This window comes from Lynx rufus, unplaced genomic scaffold, assembly GCF_022079265.1.
Source record: "Lynx rufus isolate CCGP_SWC_20201006 ecotype Redwood Valley unplaced genomic scaffold, mLynRuf1.p SCAF_2, whole genome shotgun sequence".
NCBI lineage: Eukaryota > Metazoa > Chordata > Mammalia > Carnivora > Felidae > Lynx > Lynx rufus.
Genome location: NW_025814834.1, coordinates 194,992,198 through 195,016,103, shown reverse-complemented (window position 1 = coordinate 195,016,103; position 23,906 = coordinate 194,992,198). Strand labels below are relative to the sequence as shown.

Sequence of the window (23,906 nt, the reverse complement as noted above, 5' to 3'; positions counted from 1 at the left end):
GGGAGTCTGAAGGTATGGCAGTGGATGAGATTGTCCAGGGAAAATGTAAATAGTGAACAGAAGCTAAAGACAGAACTCTGAGAATCTAGAAAGGAAATAGAGCAAAGTTCCTAACTGTGTATGAGGGATGGGATCCCCAGAGTACAGGAAAAGGCATCCTTTCTACTGAGACAGAGGGAGAAGAGGTGGCTATGGAGGTGTATAAATTGGTAATTGGGGATGGATGAGGGTGTCCTAGGGTCAACCCTCAGCATTTTACTTCTGGCTAAAGAAGTCTTGTTACCTCAGCTATATCACTTTTAGGACAGGATTTCAAGACCTTCTCCATTCTAGACTTCTTTAAACACATCGTGGTCCCCAGCACAGGACACAATATACCAAGTGTGATCTGGTGGTAGAGAGAAGATTGGGAATACCACTTTCTTTGAAGTAGAGACCCACTTATTAAATTTGACTTATTAAATTTGATGTTCCTTTATATCCTCAATCCTAGTTCCATTCCTGCCTTCTGATGTAGCCACTGTCATGAACTATCATGACCTTCCTATCTAATTTATATATTTTGTAAACCTATATATATATGCTTTTAAATTTTATATAATAGTATCATACTGTATTTATTTTGTGTGTGTGTTTACTAAATATGTTAAAAAATATTTATTTTCTTACTATATAGACTTTTGAATCTATCGTATTGCTATTTGTATGGTATATAATGTCCCCTAAACAATTCCTTTTATTGTCTACTTGTATATTGCTTTTAATCTGAATGTAGGATTTTCACAAGTTAAATTTCCTGCTACCCATTTCAATTTGTTACTGTATTTATGTAGTTAGATTTTTTAAAATCTACTACATATGTACCCTTTCTTCCTTTCGTAGGGCAAAGCCCTAAAGCCAAAGAAAAGAAGCTTGTTTAATTATTTGCTCTTAGGTCTCAAAGAATCAGTAGGGGAGGAGGGAATTCATTTTTACTGAGCACCTCCTGTGCTGTGATCACTGTTGGAGCTTCTTTTAATATGAGCAGAAGCCTTTCTCTTGGGCATTTGCCTATTGCTATGGACTTAGTGCACAGGAATCAATTGCTGATTGGGACAAGGTGGAGACTCAATTCCCACAGATTCTTTCTCTGGGATCCCTTGGCTCTCTGTTTGCACCATTAAATACTTAGCAAGCTTGGTTTTGTCCTACTCAACTACAAATGTGTTTTTTACACTGGCTGTGATCATATCTCATTTATCTCAGAATCTCTCAGTGGTTATCATAGTGCTAGGTACCTAAGATGGAGGCATTTATTCAGAGGTATTAAAGTGGGACTCACTGCCTCCTGTCATGATCATACTTGTGCTGCAGGAACTTCACAGACCAGCTGCGGAAGATTTCCAAGGATGCAGGGATGCCCATCCAGGGCCAGCCTTGCTTCTGCAAATATGCGCAGGGGGCAGACAGCGTGGAGCCCATGTTCCGGCATCTCAAGAACACCTACTCAGGGCTGCAGCTCATTATCGTCATCCTGCCAGGGAAGACGCCAGTGTATGGTACAGTTCTCTGGGGACAGTGATAATGAAGATAGGACTCTTCTCAGGGTAGCTCCCTGGAGGCTCCCAGGGAGGACTCAGTGTGGGTTCTTTGATCTAGCCAGAGTTCTTCCTTAATGTCATTATTCCTTTTATAGGAGAAATATCAGCCTGTATGAGCTATTGAATCATCCCAGGTCCTGCTTACCTGCTCACACTCCATCCCAGTAACATTTACTGGGATCCTCTGGGTTCTGGTCTTTATGCCAGGCAAAGCTGGGCCAGATAGAGAAATGGGTCAGTCCAGACTCCTGTTCCTAGGAGTGTGTTGTCTACCAGGACATCGTAAAGCACACTCAAGTGGAATTTGTGGTGGCTCTGTAAGTGGTCTGTTGCCTGGGAATGACTTGGACTTTCTGAGAAGCTTTCTTCTCTCCCACTTTTAAGGAGAGGGGTGACAATATATAACTCTGGCACAGTTCTTTTACTCTCTTTTCCCTCCACGTCTCCAGTTTCAAAGGAAGAGCTGTTCCTCCTCTTACCTTGTTCAACCCTTGTATGCGCTTATTCCTATCTCATCCTGCTACTTTTGGGACTTCATACCCTTTAACCCTCCAACTTCTTCAGTTTCCCCACCCAAGAGCACATTACCACAATCATGCCATCTCCTTTAGCTTTTGTCTTCCTATTTTCTTGATTTTCTTCATCATACCTTTTGAATGTGTTCTCTACATTTTCTAGGCCATTTCCTCACCAGCTACTTACTCCTTTGCGTCTTTCATCTGTCTTCTAACTTTCTCCTAAACTTCCCTTGCAGAAAGCTATCTGTGACCTTTCTCACTTCTCTTGACTTCTGATATTTTCTCCTGTCTCTCTCGAATTACTTTTGTCATTACCAGATATGCCTGGTATTTTCCAGATTTCTGTATCCTGCCTTCTCTGTCTTTACATTCTAGTGAAATTTTCATTTATTTCAGTTGCTTAAATCATCACCTATTATTATATGCTATCATGTATTATTAAAATCTTGATCCAATCCTTTACCTCTGTCTCTCATTTGTTGCTTTTGACCTTTTTCCCTTCTATAGGAGTTTATTGATTACCTACTATGTGTGAGAAATACTGTGCTAGGTCCTAAATGCGTTGGTGAATAAAATGGATGTATTGTCTGCTCTTGTAATGTGTTTTGGTGGACCATGTCTTTAGTATCTTCTCCTGTCTTTATTAGTAAGCTCTTATCTTTACTTCTTCTGTGTTTGGCATCATAATTGCTTCTGAGTACCTTTATCCGAATTCTGGAGGCAGTCTGTCTTCTCGTTGCTTCATCTCCAATGTTCTTTTTTACAGTTTTAAGATACATTCTCTGGTCTCCACCCATACTTTTCAACTTAATTTTAACATTTCTCCTTTTTCTTTTTTCATTTAAATGTTTGTTTATTTATCTTTGAGAAGGAGCACAAGTGGGGTAGGAGCAGAGAGAGAAAGAGAGCACAAGTAGGGGCAGAGAGAGGGGGAGACACAGAATACGAAGCAGGCTCCAGGATCCTAGCTGTAAGCACAGAGCCTCATGCGGGGCTTGAACCCACAAACTGTGAGATTGTGACCTGAGCCGAAGTCACTTAACTGACTTAGCCACCCACGTGCCCCTCTTCTTAAGTCTTTCTTGAATAGGTTACTTGATGAGACCTTTTGTGACTCTACTCCTAAAAAAACCTTCATTGGCTCAAATTCACAAAATAAAAATTTTTCAGGGTCCTGATCTATGTTTAACTTTTCAGCTTTATCTTGTATTGTTCCCTTTGCCACACATACTGGAACGATCACTTTTTCTGGAATTAGATAGAATTTGAAATAGATTTTAATCCTGGTGATGCCAGTTTACTGATATAGGCAAATTACCTAACCTTTCTGAGCCTCATGAATTAATTATATAAAAAGCAGCATCGGGGCGCCTGGGTGGCGCAGTCGGTTAAGCGTCCGACTTCAGCCAGGTCACGATCTCGCGGTCCGTGAGTTCGAGCCCCGCGTCAGGCTCTGGGCTGATGGCTCAGAGCCTGGAGCCTGTTTCCGATTCTGTGTCTCCCTCTCTCTCTGCCCCTCTCCCGTTCATGCTCTGTCTCTCTCTGTCCCCCAAAAAATAAATAAACGTTGAAAAAAAAAATTAAAAAAAAAATAATTAAAAAAAAAAAAGCAGCATGTATGGCTCAATTGGTTAAGTGTCCGACTCTTGATTTCAGCTCAGGTCATGATCTCAACAGTTGTGGGTTCAAGTGCCTGGTCGGACTCTGTGCTAACAGTGCAGAAACTGCTTTGGATTCTCTGTCTTCTCCTCTGTCTTCTCCTCCCCTGCTTGTGCGTGCACGCTCTCTCTCTCTCTCTCTCTCTCTCTCAAAAATAAATAAATGATAAAAGAAAGCAACATGTAACAGTGCTTAGCACACTGTAGATACTGTAGATGCTCATTTCTTGCCTGTGCTTTCTATTCTCTGGTTTTGCTTACCTCATTTGCCTTTGTCTAAAATATCTAAGTACTCTTCTTATTCCCCATGTTGCCCTTAAAATTCTCTCTATCCTTCAAGTCCCAGTTTAAATGTATTTATTCGAGGGGCACCTGGGCGGCTCAGTTTGTTAAGCATCTGACGTCGGCTCAGGTCATGATTTCACGGTTGAAGCCCCACATCGGGCTCTGCGCTGACAGCTTAGAGCCTGAAGCCTGCTTTGGATTCTGTGTCTCCCTCTCTCTCTGCCCCTTTCCCCACGTGTGCATGCTCTCTCTGTCTCTCTGTCTCTCTCACTCTTCCTCACAAAAATAAAGTTATTAATAAATATACTTATTCCCGGAAGCCATCTCTTATCCTACCTAGAAGATACATCTTTCTGGAAATTGTATCAGGCTGCTGATCAGTTACTACCTACCTTGATATTATTTTGAGCATAGGGTAGATCTTATTTTGCTCTGAAACCTTCTTTCCTCTGCACATATAAGGTGGAACCTTCCATTGACATGATACTTAATAATTGCTTATGTAGTGAGGTTGGTTGATCTTCAATCCAAGTCTCTCTTGGCCATTAAATTGATGGCCCTTGGATGCAAAATAAGGATATTTTTTAGGAGAACTGCCTTGAGTAATTATCCACATTTCTGGTTCCCTCCAGCAAAGGGGAGAATCCAGTATTTGTTTTGCTTGGAAAGTAGTATAATGTAGTATAGCATGCTTGGGGAGGTCAGTGCTTACTCAGAGAATTTTCCCCACCCTGGGCTCAGTAATGTTATACCTCTGTCCAGTCTCAGACTTGATTAGGATTTTGGGCTTCTTCTACTTACATACTGTTTCTTGATTATACCACTTGGACAACTTAGCCAATTGTCTAGGAATTAAGCCAGCAGATGAGAAGAGCAGTTAGATTCTTCTAAAGACCCCTACCTTCCCTCCCTGGAGGCCAAAGCAAGGTCAGTTGCATTGTGGCTGCCCTAAGAATATAGAAGGATAGTGTGACATTTGCCCCGTTCTGATCTGGTACTGTATCTCAACCTGTCCTTAGCATTTTCAACTCCATACTTTCCACTAAATTGATACTATTGCCTTTTTTTTAAACGTAAACTTTTTATTATAGTATACATATAGAAATCTTAAGAGTTCAGTTCACTGAATTTTTACAAAATGTCACACCAGGGTAACCAGTACCCAGTTTGGGAAACAAAACATTACTATAACCTCAGGCTGCTGGTCACTACAACTCCCCATTAGTGGTAGTCGCTTTTCTGGCTTCTAATATCATGGATTAGTTTTGACAGTTTTTGAACTTTATAGAAATGAATTGTTTATTATGTACTTTTTGGTGTCTGGCTTTTACTCACTATTATGTTTGTGAGATTCAACATGTTTGTTGTAGTTTGTTGCAGTTTTTCCATCATATTGAGTAAAATACAGTTTACATGTATTTATCCATTCTACTGTCAGTGGACATATTTGCATTGTTTCCAGTTTTTACTATTATAAATAATGCCTCAGTGAACATTCTTGTACATATCCTTTGAACATATATACCCATTTTGATTGGGTGTGTATCTAGGAGGGATTTATATATATATATATATATATATATTTTTTTTTTTTTTTTTTTTTTTTTTTTTTTTTTGAGAGTGCACAAGCAGAGGAGGGGCAGAGGGAGAGAGACAGAATCCTAAGCAGGCTTTTTACCCAGTGCAGAAAGACATGGGGCTTGATCCCACAACCATGAGATCATGACCTGAGCCAAAATCAAGAGTCAGATGCTCAGCCAGCTGAGCCACCCAAGCACTCGAAGAGGGAAGTGTACGCTTTACACTTAAACCAACAGTGTATGAGACTTCTAGATATTTTATATCCTTACCCAAATTGGTATTCTCTCTTTCATTTTAGCCGTTTTTGTGGTATTCCGTAATAATTGTGTTGTGCTTTTAATTTGATTTCTCTGATGATTGATAAAGTTGGATATCTTTTTATATGTCTATTGGCTATTTCAGTAGCCTCTTTTGTAAAGTGCCTGCTCAAGTCTTTCCCTTTTTTTCCTTTGCCTTAACTACTTTTTTCTTACTGATTAATAGATGTTCTTTATAATTCCTTTACTTAATACGTATGTGCATTATACATATCTTCTGTGCTTTGTGGCTTGTCTTTTTGCTTTCTTAATGGAGTCTTTTGTTGAACAGAAATTTAAAATTTTAATGTAGTTCAATTTGTGTAATATTTTTTCTTTATGGCTAGTACTTTCTGCATTCTGTTTAAGAAATCCCAAGATCATAAAATAATGGTCTATGTTTTCTTTAAAAAAATTATATATATATAAATATTATATAATATGTATTTTATATATATATATATATATATGTATATATATGATTTTAACCTTTCACATATAGAACTGGTCTATCTCCTTCAGAAACTCTTGCTTTCTTCATCTCTTGGCAGTGGTTCCTCTGCTGGTGCAAAGCCTAGAATCTCAGCCTCCTGTCCATACCTAGAATCAGCAAATGTGTACCCAGGGTAAAAGCAGTTGCAGAAGACAGCTCACCTTGGTGAGATTCTGTTCCTCTCTGGAGTTTTTGCCCTTCAGTTCTTGTCTGAGCACCTCTCTGCTGCCTTCAGAAGAGGATTTCTGTATTTTGTCTGGCTTTTCTGAATGTTCTCTGCAGAAGCACTGGTTTGCCACTAACTACTCCATCTCTCTTAACAGTGGAAATGATCATTTTAGCTTTTTAAACATGCTCAGTCTCTCTCATTGAAAACATGCTAAATCCTTCATTGATCCCACATCTCCTCCTTGGTACTTTGTAACACCTAAATAGTTTTTGCCTTTATGCATTACCAATGTCAATCCAAAGGGCGTTTCTGGTCCTTATTTTACTTGATCTTTAGTAGCATTGACTTTGTTGAACACTTGCTCCTTTTTGAAATACTCTCTCCCCTTGGCACTCATGATACAACACTGTGTTCCTCCTAGTTCTCTGTATGCTTCTCCTTTGCAGACTCATCTTCTTAAACGTTCTGCAAATATTGAGAGTTCCTCAAGATTCAGGTCTAAGCCCTCTTTTCATCTGTTCTCTTCCTTGATGATCTCATCAAGATCATGCCTTCAATTACTGCCTGTACCTGAACAGCTGACAAATTTGCATCTCCTTTCAGACTGTTGAGCTTTCAACTACTATTCTCATTTGTCTAGTTGATACCACTGGGATGACCAAAAGCACTTCAAACTCAAACTATCTCAAAATTATTACAAAAGCTAGAAACTTGAAGTTATCCATAAAAATTCTTTTTCCTTGCTCACATATATCATCACTGAGTCCCTTAAATATCTCTTGAAATCAGTTTCTTTCCATCTAAGCAGCTGTCTTAGTACACGCTACCCTCATTTCTTGCTAGATCAGTCTAATGACCACATTCTTTCTCTTATACCATGGTTCGTTTGGTCTCCTTTTTAGTTTCGTTGGCCTTTCAATTTCTCAAACATATCTCTTAGAGTGAATTTTTGGATGGTGTTGCCTCTGCCTGGAATGTTCTCTCCCAACTCTGCCTCTCTCTCTTTTTGTTTTTTGTTTTTAATTTTTAATGTTCATTTTTGAGAGAGAGAGAGAGACAGAGTGCTAGTGGGGAGGGGCAGAGAGAGAGGGAGACATAGAATCCAAAGCAGGCTTCAAGCTCCAAGCTGTCAGCACAGAGCCTGACATAGGGCTCAAACCACGAGATCATGATCTGTGCTGAAGTCAGACACTTAACCAACTGAGCCACCCAGGTGCCCCACTCCGCCTCTCTTCTAAGTCCTTTTCTATCTTTAGGTTTCATTTCAATCATTACTTACTTAATCCTTTCCTGACTGGGTTATTGCCTGCTATTAAATGCTCTCATAGCTTCATGAAGTTTTCTGTTGTAGCATTGATCATTTTACTTTTCATGACTTAAGATTAGTCACTAGAAAGTAACCTCTGATTAGTGACCCTATGTGTTTCTGGTTATCATTGTGTTCCTACCACCTCATATACTGCCTGACATCTAATCAGCATTCAGTAAATATTTGTTGAATGCACTAATCACTTCTCTCCCTGCTCATAGCTGAAGTGAAACGTGTTGGAGATACACTCTTGGGAATGGCTACACAGTGTGTGCAAGTGAAGAATGTGGTCAAGACCTCGCCTCAGACCCTGTCCAACCTCTGCCTGAAGATCAATGTCAAACTTGGTGGCATTAACAACATCCTAGTCCCACACCAGCGGTATGAACTCTATTGCCCACTTGCCTTGCCAAGCAAGGTATCATGGTGGGGACTGACAAAGAGATAGGACCCTGGCCAGGGAGAATCAATCAGACACAAAGGAGAGGTGACCAAAATGAGTGCTAGATGGTGCCAGGAGAAGACTCAACTCCTCACTATTTGTTTTCTCTTCTTTGTTTAGCTCTGCCGTCTTTCAACAGCCAGTGATATTCCTGGGAGCAGATGTTACACACCCCCCAGCAGGGGATGGGAAAAAACCTTCTATCACAGCAGTGAGTGATACTCTCCAGCTTCTTCTTAAGGTTCTCATCTTAGCTCTGAAGACTACATATAATCTCCTTCCCTCAGCTCTTATGCTTGACCCTTCAGAAGAACTTTTTTTCAGCTGATCATCCCCATTAACCACTCCCTTGGTATCTTCATAAAACTAACTCTGTATGGTATCTGTTTTTCAGAGAAAGCAGTGGGAGTGTAGGTGGTGGCCAGAGACTTTGCCTAGTCTACATCACTCTTGCTCTGTGTTCAAATTTCTCTCTCTCTCCATGCCCACTTTGGGGATGTGGGAAAAACCATGTCTCTTCTCTGAGATCCTTTTTAAGGTGGTTACTTAGTTGCTGGGATTGTCCTTTCCTCTTTCCCATCCCTACCCCTGATCCATCTAATAGATTAGATGGTTTTCTAGTCCCTCTCCCGACTTCTTTGCTCCCTGTCCCTGGAGCAGGGAATTACAAATTGCTAGAGGGATCAGGCTTACCTTCCCACTTCTCTTTCCTCAACTCTCAAGTTTCTCTAGGCAGATTGGGATAATCTCAGTAAATGCAGGGAAATCCTATAATGTGCTTATCGTTGTTTTCCTTGTGGTCATCCATCCTAGGCTCTGGCCCCTACCCACTTTGAAAATGATATTGTTTGTACCTCCTGCAAGAACACTCTTCACCACAGTTCCTGGGTAGATTCACACTTGAATTGAGAAAAGGACAAACTTATGGCTCATTGAGGCCACTCTTTGAGCTAGTAGTGCCTTCACATGCTCCCCTGCAAGGGGTAAGAACTGAACTAATCAAGTACTTACTGTGGGTTCTAGGCAAGGTGTTTTATGTGTACCACAGTAACACTGTAAGCAGGTAGCATTCTTATCTCCATTCGAGAGGAGGAAAAAGATCAGATGGAGATTGAAATCAGGACTCATTGAATCCAAAACCTACAATTTGATTGCATTGTTTTGTTTTGTTTTGTTTTGTTTTGTTTTTGCTAAGAACATTTCTCCAAATCTATGTCCTGACAGTATTGGGAGAGTGGAGGTTCTGGGAGCTGATCCTGCCTCTTTGATTGTTAGGTGGTAGGCAGTATGGACGCCCACCCCAGCCGTTACTGTGCTACTGTGCGGGTGCAGCGACCCCGGCAAGAGATCATTGAAGACTTATCCTACATGGTGCGTGAGCTGCTCATCCAGTTCTACAAGTCCACCCGTTTCAAGCCTACCCGCATTATCTTCTACCGAGATGGGGTTCCTGAAGGCCAGCTCCCCCAGGTAGGGTCCAAAGTAGGTGGTGAAAACCTTCATGTTGGGGCCAGAGGGCCTAATGGGTGCAGAGAGCACTGGTGTGTTTTTTAGGCTATTGGCATCAGGAGGGGCTACTTCTTTGAGAGCTTTGCTTATTGGCAATAGGCTTGGGAGCAGAGATCACAACTGAGAGGTGGTATGTACAAGCATCTATAGACCTTTCTTTTAACAGAAGACCCTCAGTGCCTGTATACTAGTTGGTTCATGTTGAAGTCTGATTCTTTAGACTGGTAGTTCTCAGAACTTTAGCATGTGTGAAGATTACCTGAAGGGCTTGTTACAGTAGTTTGCAGGGCTCTAAGAATTTCCTATTCAGTGAGTCTAGGATGGTTCCTAGAATTTGTAGTTCTGACAAATTCCTAGGTAGGCGATGCTGCTGGTCTAGAGGCCACACTTTGACAACCACTGCTGTTGACCTTCATAATGTTCCTTCTATTTCTCCCTGCCAAGCCTTCATATTCTCTTGTTTAGAGTAGTATAATGAACTGGTCTCCTTGACTACCGTTTAATAGTAATACAACTGTCATTTATTGGGTACCACTTACATACTGTGAATTGTAGTAAGCACTTCATATGTGTTCTGTTTAATGTCTAGAATAATTCTATGAAATAATAATTATTATCCCATTTGACAGATGAAGCTTGAGGCTCGGAAATGTTAAATAATTTCTTCAATGTCAGCCAAGCTAAACAGTGATGGAACTGGAATTCAGACAAATTGGTCCTTGATTCCAGAGTCTGTGCTCTTAACTATTATGCTCAATTTTCTCTAAGTCATCCAGTGTTCCCTAAAATAGCAGACAAATTTTTCCTATCATTTCTCTGTTCAGGAACATCTAGTGGCTTCACCTAGCCTTGGGTTAAAATTCAAACTGCTTAGTAAAGCAATCAGCAGTTATGAAGCCCCTACTAGATTTTCTTTTTTTAAAGCTTTTTTTCCCCCTAAGTTTATTTATTTTGAGACAGAGAGACAGAGAGTGCATGCAAGTCGGGGAAGGGCAGAAAGAGAGAGAATCCCAAGTAGGCTCTGCACTGTCAGCATGGAGCCCGATGTGGGGCTCGAACTCAAGAACCACGGACGGGATCATGACCTGACATCTAAGGCCACAAGGCAACTATTGCATATGGTTGTTTACCTTCTTTAGCTAGTCCATTTTCTTCTTTGTAGGACTGAATTCATCTACTACATCTGTACCAATTCCTGAACTGTGTGTCTGCTCTTCTCTGATGGTCTCAGCTCCGTTCTTGGAGCTCACAGGGGAATTCCTTTTATCCTTCTAAACCTGAAATTTACCTTACTTTGGGCATTGTGATTATAGTGATGTTTGTGTACTTTGTTTCTGTGTCTTGACATTAGGTCTCTTTATGCATAGGAACCAGGTGAGTATTCTCTGCTGATACCAAGCCTCCCAGCCAAGGCTTTATAGCAGCATATCAGGTGAACTGAGGATAAGGCTGATTTTGGCAGGAAGAGGCTGTCCTTACTAATGGTTGGGTGTTAGCTTATAAAGGGAAGCTGAGCAAAAAGCCATATTACAAATGGCAACCACTTAGTTCAGAAAAATGTGACTCAAGAGGAGCTGTATGTCTCTTTGTCTCTCTCCTTACCCTGTGCCTAGATCCTCCACTATGAGCTGCTGGCCATTCGTGATGCCTGCATCAAACTGGAAAAGGACTACCAGCCTGGGATCACTTATATTGTGGTGCAGAAACGCCATCACACCCGCCTTTTTTGTGCTGACAAGAATGAGCGAGTGAGTGAGAAATTGAGGAAACCATCCATACCCTTGTCCTGTCTCCCTTCTCTTAATGTGGAAGAAGGCCTTGAGATAAATCTGGGGATTTAGTCCTTGGTCTGTCTATCCTCCCTGGCCCTTTCCCCCTAGGGCTCTTGTCCTTCCTCTGCCACTTTCTTCCCTTTTTTCTTTCTCCCCTCCTTCCCTTATACTTTCTCTTCCTCTTTCTAGCTTTCTGGCCTATAGACCCTATATAGACCAGCTCCCAGAGAAAGGAAAGGGAACTACCATTCATTGAACTTGTCCTATACGCCAGACATTGCACAAAGGTGTCTTCCTCACAGCAGCCCTGTGAGTTAGGTACCATTATTAGCTGGAGTTTAACCTCAGAAAAGTTAAATGACTTGCTGAGATCACACAGCTTATAAATGGTGAAACCAGCACTTAACCACAGGTCTGTGTGACAGGAGAAGTCCATTATTTTAAGATCTAGTACCCTCTGGGAACAGAGATTTTGGTGGAACCAGAGTAGGATTGAGTCAGAACCCTTCTTAGGGCCAAGCAGATCTTGGGATCTTGGTTGTCTTTTCTCTGTACAGATTGGGAAGAGTGGTAACATCCCAGCTGGGACAACTGTGGACACCAACATCACCCACCCATTTGAGTTTGACTTCTATCTTTGCAGCCACGCAGGCATCCAGGTAGTCGGGCTATGTCCTGGGGTTTCCAGTGGGTCAAAGATGAATTGATTATTCCCACTGCCTGTAGAATATATCAGTCATCACTGAGTGGCATTCAGAACAGGATTATTCTCTTAATAAGCCTTTAGCATACTTGAACAGAAGTACGTTTTGAATGTCTTAGGCAGGTTGCCCATAACAAGGGTATTTTATGACATAGGTGGCTTTGTGTCTGCCTATTCCTGAGTGGATCTTCCAACCCAACTACACTTGTAACAGTGATCCTGTTCCTTAGCATTGGCTGTCCCCTCTGCCCAGTCTGGGGCCCCTCACCTTCCTATCTTCCCAGGGTACCAGCCGACCATCCCATTACTATGTCCTTTGGGATGACAACCGTTTCACAGCGGACGAGCTCCAGATCTTGACATACCAGCTGTGCCACACTTATGTACGATGCACACGCTCCGTCTCTATCCCAGCACCTGCCTACTATGCCCGACTGGTGGCTTTCCGGGCACGATACCACCTAGTGGACAAGGAGCATGACAGGTGAGGCCTGGGATCAAGCTGGCTTCCCATTTGCTTCAGCCTCGGGTACCAGACCCTCTCAACATTCCTTGGGCAGAAGGAAACGAATATTGTACAATTTGACGTCCTTGGGCTCTTCTGCCCAGATCTGGGTTGGGGTTTTCTCATAAGGTGGTATGGGAATTGGTACCTGGGGGAATGGATTAGCAGTAGCTCAGTGCACCAGGAAGGACTTGTTTCATTTTTGCTTTTCAGTGGAGAGGGGAGCCACATATCGGGGCAGAGCAATGGGCGGGACCCCCAGGCCCTGGCCAAAGCCGTGCAGGTTCACCAGGATACTCTGCGCACCATGTACTTCGCTTGAAGGCAGAACGCTGTTACCTCACTGGATAGAAGAAAGCTTTCCAAGCCCCAAGAGCTGTGCCGCCCAAATCCAGAGGAAGCAAGGAGGAGGAGGAGGGAGGGTAGGGAGGAGCTCAGAAGGCCTTGTTTCCTTCTTTCTACGAAGGGGGCGAAAGGGTGGGGGACAGGGCCAGTAAGCCAGACCACCAGCCAGAAATTTCTGATGTCCACCTCATGACCCCCACCCCTCACCCATCTTGTCACATCTGGCCCTGACCCCACTGGACCAAGAGGGGCAGCACTGGTGCCCGCCATACACACAGGTGTCTCTTGTGACTCACAGTGCTAAAGACTCATGCCTGACAGCTTGGTAAGGTCGGCTCTGCAGCCCCGCGGACAAAAGCTGGTAGGTTTGGGTTTGATACTTTAGATGGGAGAGTGAGGGGCTTAAAAAAGTGGGTGGGAGGAGGGAAGGATTTTTTAGGAGCCTTAATCAGAAAAGGTCTAGATTTGTTTAAGAGGAAAAACGAAACCAGACCCAGATCAATATTTTAGAATACTAGATGTTTTAATGGGTTGAAAATCCAGTTTGTAGGAAGATTTTTAATGCTAATGGTTTTGGTTGCTCCTCCCCCAGCTGCCACCCCCTTTCCATTATTCCTTTCTCTCCACTTTTTCTACCCCACCTTACACCTCCTCCCTGACAGACATCCAGCCCCTAGTAAGACTTAAGGCACTATGGCACTTAGCTCTGAAGTGACACGACCCTGTCTTCCTTCCGCCTACTGGTGGGTAACCAGTGCCTTCCCTGTAACGGTAATGCTGCAGAACTGCAACCTTTTGTACCTTTCTTTGGGGGGGATAGGGTGGGGGTGGGAGAGGAGGTAGGTGGGGAAGAAATACCCCTAACCCAACAAGCCTCCAACCAGAGCGCCAGCTATTTTGCATTCGAAGGAATTGACTTCCGTATTCATTAAGCTTTTAAAAAGACCACAACCTCAAGATGGTTAAAATCCATTGACATTTGCACTTTCAGACATGACAAGTCTTGGAGCTGCTGAGATGACTGGCCCCTGGCCTTTCCATTTACACCTCCTGTTCTTCCTGTCCCCCCGGTTTCCCCACCTGCCTGGATCTGGAGTTACTTTCATAGCATTTCTCACTCTTGGCTTCTTTTTTCCCCTGATGGTCAAGTTGCTTATGTTTCAATATTTCTTAACTGGGGTGTCTTATAACAAATGATCTTTAGGTCTAAAATAAGAAAAAAAGAGCAAAAACTAAATGTTATTTTTATACCATAACTTGAGTCTATTGCCAAAATCTGGAAATCCCTCCCATGCCCAATAAGTTTACATCCCAGAAACATTGAGCCATCAGAAGGAACTATGTACCTGACTTGTTCTTTGGCCTGGCTAGGTAGGGGATGGTTATCTCCCTAAGGTGGGGCTCAGGCTCCATCCTTCCCCTGTGCAGATAATATCTTTTTCTTGCTATAGGCTCCCTCTTCTGCACTGCCCTGCACTCTTTCCTGCAAGTTGCATCTTTCCTTTCTCTGGTCCTCTGACACTTTGGCTCATCACAGATTCCAGTGTGTCCTGTGGACAGGCTGGGGGATTTTGCTGCTCCCTATTGCTTCTGTTTACACAAATGAATTTTTCCCGGTTTCCCACTAGGGCATGTGAGTGGGTGGCGTGGGCCTTTGTTTTGTTTTGTTTTTTGTTTTTTGTCTCCCTGGATAGAGGTTGGGTTTGGCTGTCTTGCAGAACTGGAAAAGTAGGGGGTTTCTAGCTTGGTGCCTACTGGCCTTGAGGCAAGGCCCCCTCTTTCCTTAACTATTAATTTTTTCCTGTCCCACTGCTTGGGATGAGGAGTTGCAGCTTCAGTGTGGAAGTTCCTCTTTAAGGAGCCTGAGTTTGGGTTTACCCCAATCTGGTGATGAAGCCATGACACTTTAGACCTAGCTCAGGCTTGGAGGCTGGTCTGGATCCAGGCCTGTGCGCTTAGAGCTACCATTTCCCCTCCCCAGCAGCCCTTGTACAGACCCAGATTTGCTATGCAAAACAGTCTATCCCAGGTTCTGTTCTGGTTGGCTACTTTGTTCAGCAACTTCACAAAACGTAGCACAAACATTGATTATGGAGAAGGCATCAGGACTGTTGAGTAACTCCTCCTTTACTTCTTTCCTACTGGCTACAGTATGGGATGCCCCATGGGCACAGCCCAGCTGAAGAACAGAATGGAGGGCTCTGGGAGGAGGCAGCTCACTGGAGAGCCTACATTCCTTACACAAGTGCCTAAAGAGAGTGATGCCAACACTCCATCTGCCCTGTCCATCGCCTTCATATACTGTCTACTTCGTGTTCAGTCACCCTTTGGGGAGGGGAGCTCTCTTGGGACAATGGGCTCTGCATGTTCTCTTCTTGGGTGCATTTTGGGGCTGGGATCAGGGCACTGTTCCTGGAGGGTCCAGTCATTCACCAGCATTTGCAAATATCCATAGGGAGCTGATGGTAGCCACCTACTCTCAGCAACAAGTTTATGTTCTCTCCTTTTTCTCTCTTTGCCTCACTCTCTCCATTTGGGTTTTGAGCTGGGGCTTGCAATGCATTTTTTAGCCCTTTGGCATTGCACATGCTGTTCAAGAAATAAAAAAGCAAGAGAAGCAATTTGGGCGATGGCAAGAAAATAACCTCTTGCTCTGAATTTTTTTTTTTTTTAATCTTTGAGACTTGAAAAATACTTTGACCTTGATGATTATTCTTGTTTGAAAGATGGTGCATGCAGATTGAGAAGTGGTGTTAGCAACAAGCTTTGGCTTTCTTGGATTTGGTTTAAGTGGTGCTTCTTACTTGTGCTCTGAGGAAGTGTTGGGGGACCCCAGCCTCATCCTCTTGGACAGGTCTCTTGCTTCCTTCGTTTTACTCTTTTGCCTCTCTTTTCTACTTTTCTCTTTCCTTGGGATCCTTTTCCCTTTTTCAATTCACTAAGCTTGTTTGCTGGCCTGCCTGCCTATGTGATGATGAATTCTCTGCATGGCTACGATAATCCCACTGTTAGCTAGCACAGTCAGGCTTAGCTTCTTGGCTACAGACGACCAAGAATCTGTTCCCCAAGCCCAGTAAAGTCCTCTCTGGGCTGGACTGCCATCAAAGTTACTCAGCAGGCATGCCTACCTGGCATGAAATCAGGGGGCTTCTGATAACTTCCACACGTGTCCACTCCTTGGAGTAGGTTTCTCTCATTGCTTTTTCTGGATCTGGTTCCATTTCTCTCTACATGGGACCTCCCTTTTCTGAAGACATCCTAGAGTTGAGCTACTTGGTTTCCAGGGTTGGAGGGTTAGGGGGATGGACATAGGGAAAGAAGAGAGTGATGGGAAGAGAATGGAGAGAATTTGGATAAAAGATGGGAAAGAGCACTGTTCGTTGATCATTTTTCTAGTCCAGTCTGACCCATTGGGGGTTGAGGTGCTACTGCTGAACTCAGGATAAGCCTGGAGCTGTTGTTGTTCATGGGAATTTAGGCTTAGAATAATGTTGAAGAAGAAAGTATCTAAAAGCGTGAAACCTCCCTAAAAAGCTCCTGGTTCCCATGTACTAGATAGCTCCTCTGTGGCCTCCTGTTTGGCTAAACAACAATGTTCTTGGATAGTTTGGGGTGTTTTTCTTTTTTCTTTTTTTTGTCCAGAATTCAGTAAATGAGGCTGACACTCAGGATGGGCAGCCAAGGGGACATTTTGACTTCTTAGCTGGCCCATGGGTTATCTGTCTACAAGGCTGGCGAGGCAGTGTTTTAAACCTGGCATCGTGTGTAACAAAGAAGAATGGAAAGTTCCTTCCCTTTCAGGGTGGAAAGTCCTCTCAAACTAGCCAAAATGCAGTTTTGGAAACTACATTGGGGGAAGTTATTTTTTATATTTACTGGGCCTAGGCCAATCTAGGATGGTAGCTGGGATGCCTTCCTTCTTAAAGTCTGATCATGGCAGGGATATGCAGGGCACTCTTTCCTATTTAGCCTTCTAAGCAGATTGGGGAGAAGGGATTCTCTGGTTTTCTCTTCCCTCCCCCCACCCCCTCCTTTTATTAGGACTTGCCTTCTCCCTGGGCAGGGAGAGAGGCTAGGTTGGTGCTCTCCCCTTACTCTATTCCTACTGATTTAGAACCTCCGGCTGCTGTTTGGGAGCCTAAGAAAGGGAGTGGAGGTAATGGGCTCAAAACAAAACAGAATAAGGTGGGGAGGGCAAAGTTCCTTCTTTAAAAAGGAAAATAGGAAACTCTCCAAGGATTGTGCAAGTAAAGACAATGTGTCGAATGCACTGAGTCCCCTGGTGTAGTAGCAATAAGGAATAATGAAATGACTTTCCTGTGCACAGTCCAACCTGATTGGTGTGTGATGTTGCACTTAGCAGCCATCTGGTGGGCATGTGTGACTACTCTGGGTTTCACTTTAGTTTCTAAACTTTTTATCCCTCTCAAGTCCAGCATGGATGGGGAAATGTCCCTGAAGCCCCACAGCTGTGTACTTGTTTGCATTTGTTTCCCTTTGAGACTTGTGTTTGTGTCCTGCTTTGAGCTGTACCTTGTCCAGTCCATTGTAAAATTATCCCAGCAGCTGTAATGTACAGTTCCTTCTAAAGCAAGCAACAGCAGCAGCACAATTCTGTGTTTTATAAAGACAACAGTGGCTTCTATTTCTAAAGTGCGGTCTCTCTCTCTCTTTTCCCCCACCCCCATTAGCAAAGCAAACTGTTGGGATTAATTATATGTGATAGATTTTAGGTTAGAGTAATAGATTGTTATAAGAGCAGAACCATTACTTCTAGAGGAAAATGGATAAAAAACACCAGAGTATTGAAACTGCAGATTGTATGTAATCATACGTCACAAGGCCTCCATTTATTCTTCATTCAACAAACCATGTAAAGCACTGTGTCCAGCAGTGTTGTTAGGGGAGATGGCAAACATAATTCAAAAAGGAAAACCATGTCTCTCTCCTTAAGGAGCTTAAAGTTTGGTGGTGGTGGGTGGGTATGAGTGGCCAAATGGTTCCCTGGTACAGGAGAGAAATGATGAAGGACTGAAACAAGGCTATAAGGCTATACACCAGTGAAGATAGGAAAGGGAAGATTTTTGAGAGACACTCAGAAAGAATTAATAGGACTCAATAGATGGTGAAAGAGGAATAGACACTAATGCTCAGGTTTCTGCTTGAGCAATGAGTATATCGAGACATTCTTCTAACCAAGACTAGGGGAGAAGGGAGACTAGACGGAAGGTGGTGAATTTTGTGAAGACAGTTAGCCTTGTATAGATGGAGTTTGGAGGTTCCCATGAGGCAACAATTTTAAGGTTTCCAGTAAACACTTATATTTTGGTGCTCAGGGAAGACTATAAAACTGTAGTTGTAGATAATGGGATTCATACTCCTATATATGGTAGGTAAAGCCATAGGAATAAACAAAATAGCTTAGAAAAAGAGCAAGAAAAACATAGTATCCAGTTCTGGAAACACAATTTAAAGGATGAAGACAGGAAGCTGAACCTAAGAAGACAGTCAAATCACTAGTAGATACCTTGTATATTTTTTACTTAATGAGGTAGGAGAAAAAAGAGAATGGAATAGGATCCAAGAAGGGCATAATCAACAACATGAACTGCTGCAGTGAGGAGGAGGTATTTTTTTTCTACTCAGTTTATCATCCTCCACCCCATCTTCTTTGGGATCTTATAACTATATGGTCATTCAGTATTTCTTGAAAATGAGCATTGGAAAAACCTAATTTAAATAAAGCTAAGTCTAGGACTTCGAGTTGTTCATCACAACCACCACTTCCACCTCCAGCTTCCTCCTGTCCTCAGGAGTTACTTGTAAAAGAATAAAATAAACAAACCTAATTTTGTTCCTAACCAGTGTCATAGATGGTGTTCCAGTGCACTCGATAGCACTTAGCAGCTTGCTCTATTTATTTTCATGACTTGCTTTCTCCAGAGCCTATGAACTCTTAGGAGCAGAAACTACATTCTGTTCATTTTTTTGTCATCTCAAGGCCATAGAATATATATCTAGGGATCAATATTTGTGAATAGAATTGAAATGATCTAGAAATTTTTGGTTTGTGAGTACAGAGGGGGGAGTCAAGAAGTGATATTGAGTGCACAGGATGGACTCAGCATTCCTGACTCTTCAGGTAAGCAGAAACTTAACCAGATTACCATCATCTTTCTTACTCTCGTCCCAACTTGGTGATTCTGTGGTTTTGTACCTCAAGCTGATGGTACAATTGTCAAGCATGTAAGTTCTGGCATTCCTCCCTGGTAGTGCTAGAGCACTGTTATTTCTGTGTAATGGGGGAAGATGGCTCAGAGATGGATTCTGGCACAAGGCCCAGTGAGAAATTTTCAGTGGCAGCTAGTGTGTACATAAATGGGCCTAACATTCCTCTGGAGGCCAAGTGTTGTGACTTCAAATTGCAAAGCTAACCTGTGTCTACCACCTGTCAGATTCCCTTGAGAGCAAGCCGACCGTACCCAGCTCCTTTTCAGCAACGAGGGTTAGTGAGGTTGATCAAACTTGAGGAAATTGGAACATGGAGAGTTGTCCCAGTTAAAATAAAACTTAAAGTAAATCTGTGCCCCTCAATGAAGCAGAAATAAAGTATTTAGCAGAGTAAGTGGGAGGATGATCATTATGACACATTTTTGTGACAAATTTCAGGTTTAGAAATGGATGTTCAAAGATTTCAGAATTTGCCTCTTGGTTGCTTACTCAAGAGAAAAAGACAGTGGGAACCAAAGGCCTAATTTGTTTGGTCCTGGAGCTCAAGCTTTTTTTTTTTTAGTTAAAGCTTGTCCTAACATCCTTGGACATCCCTCTTTAGTATTGGTTGAGCAGCCTTTCCTTTGCCCTGGCAATTGGCAACATACACTGTAGCACATTCTTATCTAGGAAGTGCCTTGTAACAAAATGAGGCTATTTGTTGGGTATCTCTTGGCTTAGCAAAACCCAAAATCTCCTGGCAATTAGGGTTTGGTGGCTAAATGAAAGAGTTATGTAGTGCAAAGAGAGGACTGGTTTCAAGTTCTGAGCCTGGGCCATCCCCAGACTGCTGCCTGTACTGCTTGAATGGAAAGTAGCATTAAATTGTAGCAGATAGCTCACCTATTTGTTTCTAGCTTTCAAGCCAGTTTATTCCTCTGGCTATAGGCTGAGGAAATGTGGTAAGCTTAGAAGCTGCAGAGCATGACAGAAGCATTCCTTTAAACTATCAAGGAGGAACTGGGAAAGTGGACTTGCTGGGGATGAGGTACATTTAAAAGTTCTCCACTTAGCACCACAACTGCCTTCCCCAGGATACCATTTCAAGGTTTTTTTAGACCATTGTGGTTTACCCTGTAGGAACAGACTGTCCCTTTGTTCTAGACTGCAGAAGCTTCAGCACTATCCTCTTGGCAATGTCTTTTTGGGACAACGAAGCCAATTGGGACCTTTCTAGGGAGCCCTCTGTCCCTCTTCCCCACCTTCTGAAGGCGAGGAACTTTCCTCTTAGAAGAGACTGGGAGTTCCCGGCCATGTTTTTGGAAAAGGCCTATGGCTTGTTAATGGACGCGACCTGAAAAGGAGGAGGTGCTTGGGTACTTTGAAGTATTTGACTAGGTGTTTTGTACAGTATGTTGTATCTTCACAGCATTCATGTGAAGTAGTTTATCACATAACATTATCACATTCAATTGCACATAACAAACCCCCAACTATATTGGCTTAAATAAGAAACTTACTACAAAGAAGTCTTGATTTAATATGGCTCCAAGATTGGCTAATTCAGTCGCTCAGTGATAATACCAACAAACCAGATTCTTACAATCACTTTCCTCTGCTATTCTGTGTTGGTTTATCTGCATACTAGTTCACCTCAGTGTCCCAAAGTGGCTACTGTAATTCCAGGAAGGAAGTGCAAATAAGGCAATCCTTGGAAGCCCCAGCAGATCTGGCCTGTCTCATTCACTAGAAATGGGTCATCTTCCCACTCCTGCCACTGGCAAAGCAAATGAGATCATCTATCATGAGTGGCTTAGATTAGGAGTTATCCTCTGAGTCATGTGGATTAGAAAGACAAGTTTTGACTGCTACGCAAGAAAGAAGGGGATAAGGACTCCTGGGTAGGCATTCAGCAGTGTCTGCTCTGCCTAGGTGCTCTGGCTTTTAGAGATGAGGAATGTGAGGTTCAGAGAGAGTGACTTTCTTGGAATCATACATAGTAGCAGTGGGCCTCAGTCTCAGCTCTGTCCCAAAGGCCAATATGTTTTATACTGTGTTCTCCTGCAGTACAAAATAGCTTTCTCTCTGTATAAAAACTGATGGTCTCAAAGAAAGAAAAACAAAAACTGATGGTCCAGGAGAATATTTCTGAACTTGAGTCAAGTTGAGGATCATCCAGTGATGTTTATCTAGTACAGGAAGCCTAGGAATGCAACTTTCAGAGGGCATGGATTTCCGTGTTCCTTAAATGCCTGTAGTATTTTATAGTTCTCCCTTCTGAAAGCAAGCAGTGCCACAAGGGATAAGGACAGAATTTTAGCCTGAGCCCCATTCTTGAAGCCCATTCATTCATCCATCCGTCCCACAAATATTTATGGAATGTAGCTATGTGCCAGGCATTGGGGCACATAGGCTAAGCACTAGGCACTGGGGCTATGACAGTTAAATACACAAAGACCCTGCTCTATGGCCTTAAGGGCCAACTCATTCGGGAATGAGGTTATCCAAAAATAGGGTATGCATGTGGTCAGGGGAGAGCCTCTTACAGCTTGCTTTTGGCGGAATTATTGGACCTCTTTTATTCCTACTTGATATTACAATTCATGAACCATTTACATGGGCTCACTCTAAAGAGGTGGTGAAGTCCCTGAATAGCAGAAGCAGATGGGAAGGCTTTATTGACATTAAATTGGACTGAATTAGGAGGTCCAAATCCTGCCTCATCAATGTCAACAAAGAAGACAGTGCCTGCCCCTCAAGTGCTCATCACTTCTGGGAGATGACAGTGAAGCCTGCAGTCACTTAGTCACTTAGTCTGGAATCAGTTCCAGAATGGGAAGTTGAGGGTGTGATAGAACCTTGCACAAGAGTTGGTATTTACCCTGTTGGGGTGCTGCTACTGACTTGGATTCTGTGTAGTCAGGTATTGAAAATTTAGGATACAGTGTTTCATTTGGTGACATTTAATATTTTGAAATGGAAATTTTCTGTAAAAGGGTTAATGGTTTGAAGAAGAAAGGCAGAATTGAAGTCAGAGGTGGGTTTGAATCCCATCCATTTATGAAATGTTTATTGTAATAGGTGCATGTAATAAGTGCTTTAAAATGTTAACTAAACTTTTTTTATTCACTAGCATGTAGTTAGGGAGGATTTTCTCTGCTTTATATACATTCCCTAACTTCATTAACCATTATATAAGGTATATTTCTCTCCATTTCTCAGATAAGAAAACAAGCCCAGAGGCTTAGTGATTGATGCAAAGTCCCACAGTGACTTAAGTGATGGGGGGGGGGGGGGGAGTGGCACTGAAGATAGGGTATTTTTTCTCCTTTTCCTCTTTGTTTCAAGCTTTAAAAAGCAAAAGTACTTTGATTTTTAAAAGTCTAAATGATGTTCCTACTGATGTTTGGGATATAGGCAAAAATCAAATCATTCTTCAGCCTTAAATAGTTATCACCTCTCATTAAGGCAACATATGAAGGACCTACTATTTCCTAGCGAGTGTGCTGGCCATCGTAATCTTACAAAGCTCACAAACTAGTGCGGGAGGGGGGCACACAAACTAGTAAGCAGAACAAATTACAGATTGGGAGGATTATTAAGGAAATGCTGTGATAGAAAAACGGGCCCCCATCATAGATCGGTGATCCGGAAAAGACCGCTCTGAAATAAGTCTTAGGTTGAGGTATAAAAGGAAGCATCGCAGGGCTGGAGAGGGAAGAAAAGGTGAGTGTGAAGAAAAAGGAGAGGCTCTGTTCCCGGCCAAGGGAAGAGGGGCGCCAGGTCGGAAAGGGAAGCGCTTTGCCTGTTGTGGGAATTAGCAGATCAGTATAGCTGTAGCATAGTGATGAGGAAAAGTCTTGCTTGAGGAGAAAGGAAGGGCCCATTTACGCGGTGCGTTTTGGCACCGGGAAAGCGTGATCTCAGCGTGATGAGACGCTATTAAAGCGTTTCAAACAAGGAAATTATCCGATACGTTGTGTAATGTCCTCTCAATCCTCTTTTCCCAAGCTAAATTGCACCCCCTCCCCCCCCCAAAATGGTCGTCAAAGCAACCCACGGACTTGGAGTGATCAATTATGGTGGTCACTTGACCGCCTGCTGAGGAGGAGGCGCGTGGTGCCGCCCAGGCTGGGCGGGGCGGGAGGGGCTCCTTAAGGAGGGTGGCTCTGCCCTAGACGTGCTCTGCCCTAGTCACTCTCAGCTGCAGGTCCGGGCTTTGCTCCTCAGACCGGCCACGCTCCAGGTAGGCTCCTCCCCAGGTAAGCTACCCCCTCAGCGTTGTCGCCTTCAGCCGGCACGGCCCAGCACTAGGGTGGTGCTAGGAGTCCAGCCCCTCCGAGTTGTCTCCGGCCGGTACGGTACTGCTGAAGACCGTGGGAGGGCCCGCCCGCCCGTCGCGCGTGCCCCACGCCCCGCCCAGACTCGGCGCCGGCTCCCTGACACCTCCCCCGCTTCCTCCGCGCCGGCCGCGCCCGCACCGACGTCGCGCCCGCACGGCTTGGGGCGGAGAGGCGAGGCTTGGACGTCG

The 23,906-nt window shown here is 43.3% G+C and overlaps 1 protein-coding gene across 3 annotated transcripts in view; it reads left to right on the top strand.

The window, feature by feature from the left end:
• Positions 1 to 19,026, top strand: part of AGO1 (argonaute RISC component 1) — a 36,941-nt gene extending 17,915 nt beyond the window's left edge. For 2 of the 3 annotated variants that reach the window (XM_047084034.1, XM_047084035.1), the window contains exons 12-19: positions 1,354 to 1,538; positions 8,111 to 8,270; positions 8,452 to 8,542; positions 9,607 to 9,801; positions 11,454 to 11,588; positions 12,170 to 12,271; positions 12,600 to 12,799; positions 13,034 to 19,026. In XM_047084034.1, the coding sequence (XP_046939990.1) occupies positions 1,354 to 1,538; positions 8,111 to 8,270; positions 8,452 to 8,542; positions 9,607 to 9,801; positions 11,454 to 11,588; positions 12,170 to 12,271; positions 12,600 to 12,799; positions 13,034 to 13,142 (1,177 nt within the window). In that variant the 3' untranslated portion in view covers positions 13,143 to 19,026. Of the gene's footprint in view, positions 1 to 1,353; positions 1,539 to 8,110; positions 8,271 to 8,451; positions 8,573 to 9,606; positions 9,802 to 11,453; positions 11,589 to 12,169; positions 12,272 to 12,599; positions 12,800 to 13,033 lie in introns of all 3 variants that reach the window. The other variant, XM_047084033.1, reaches the window with a different exon arrangement.
• Positions 19,027 to 23,906: the final 4,880 nt, after the last annotated feature.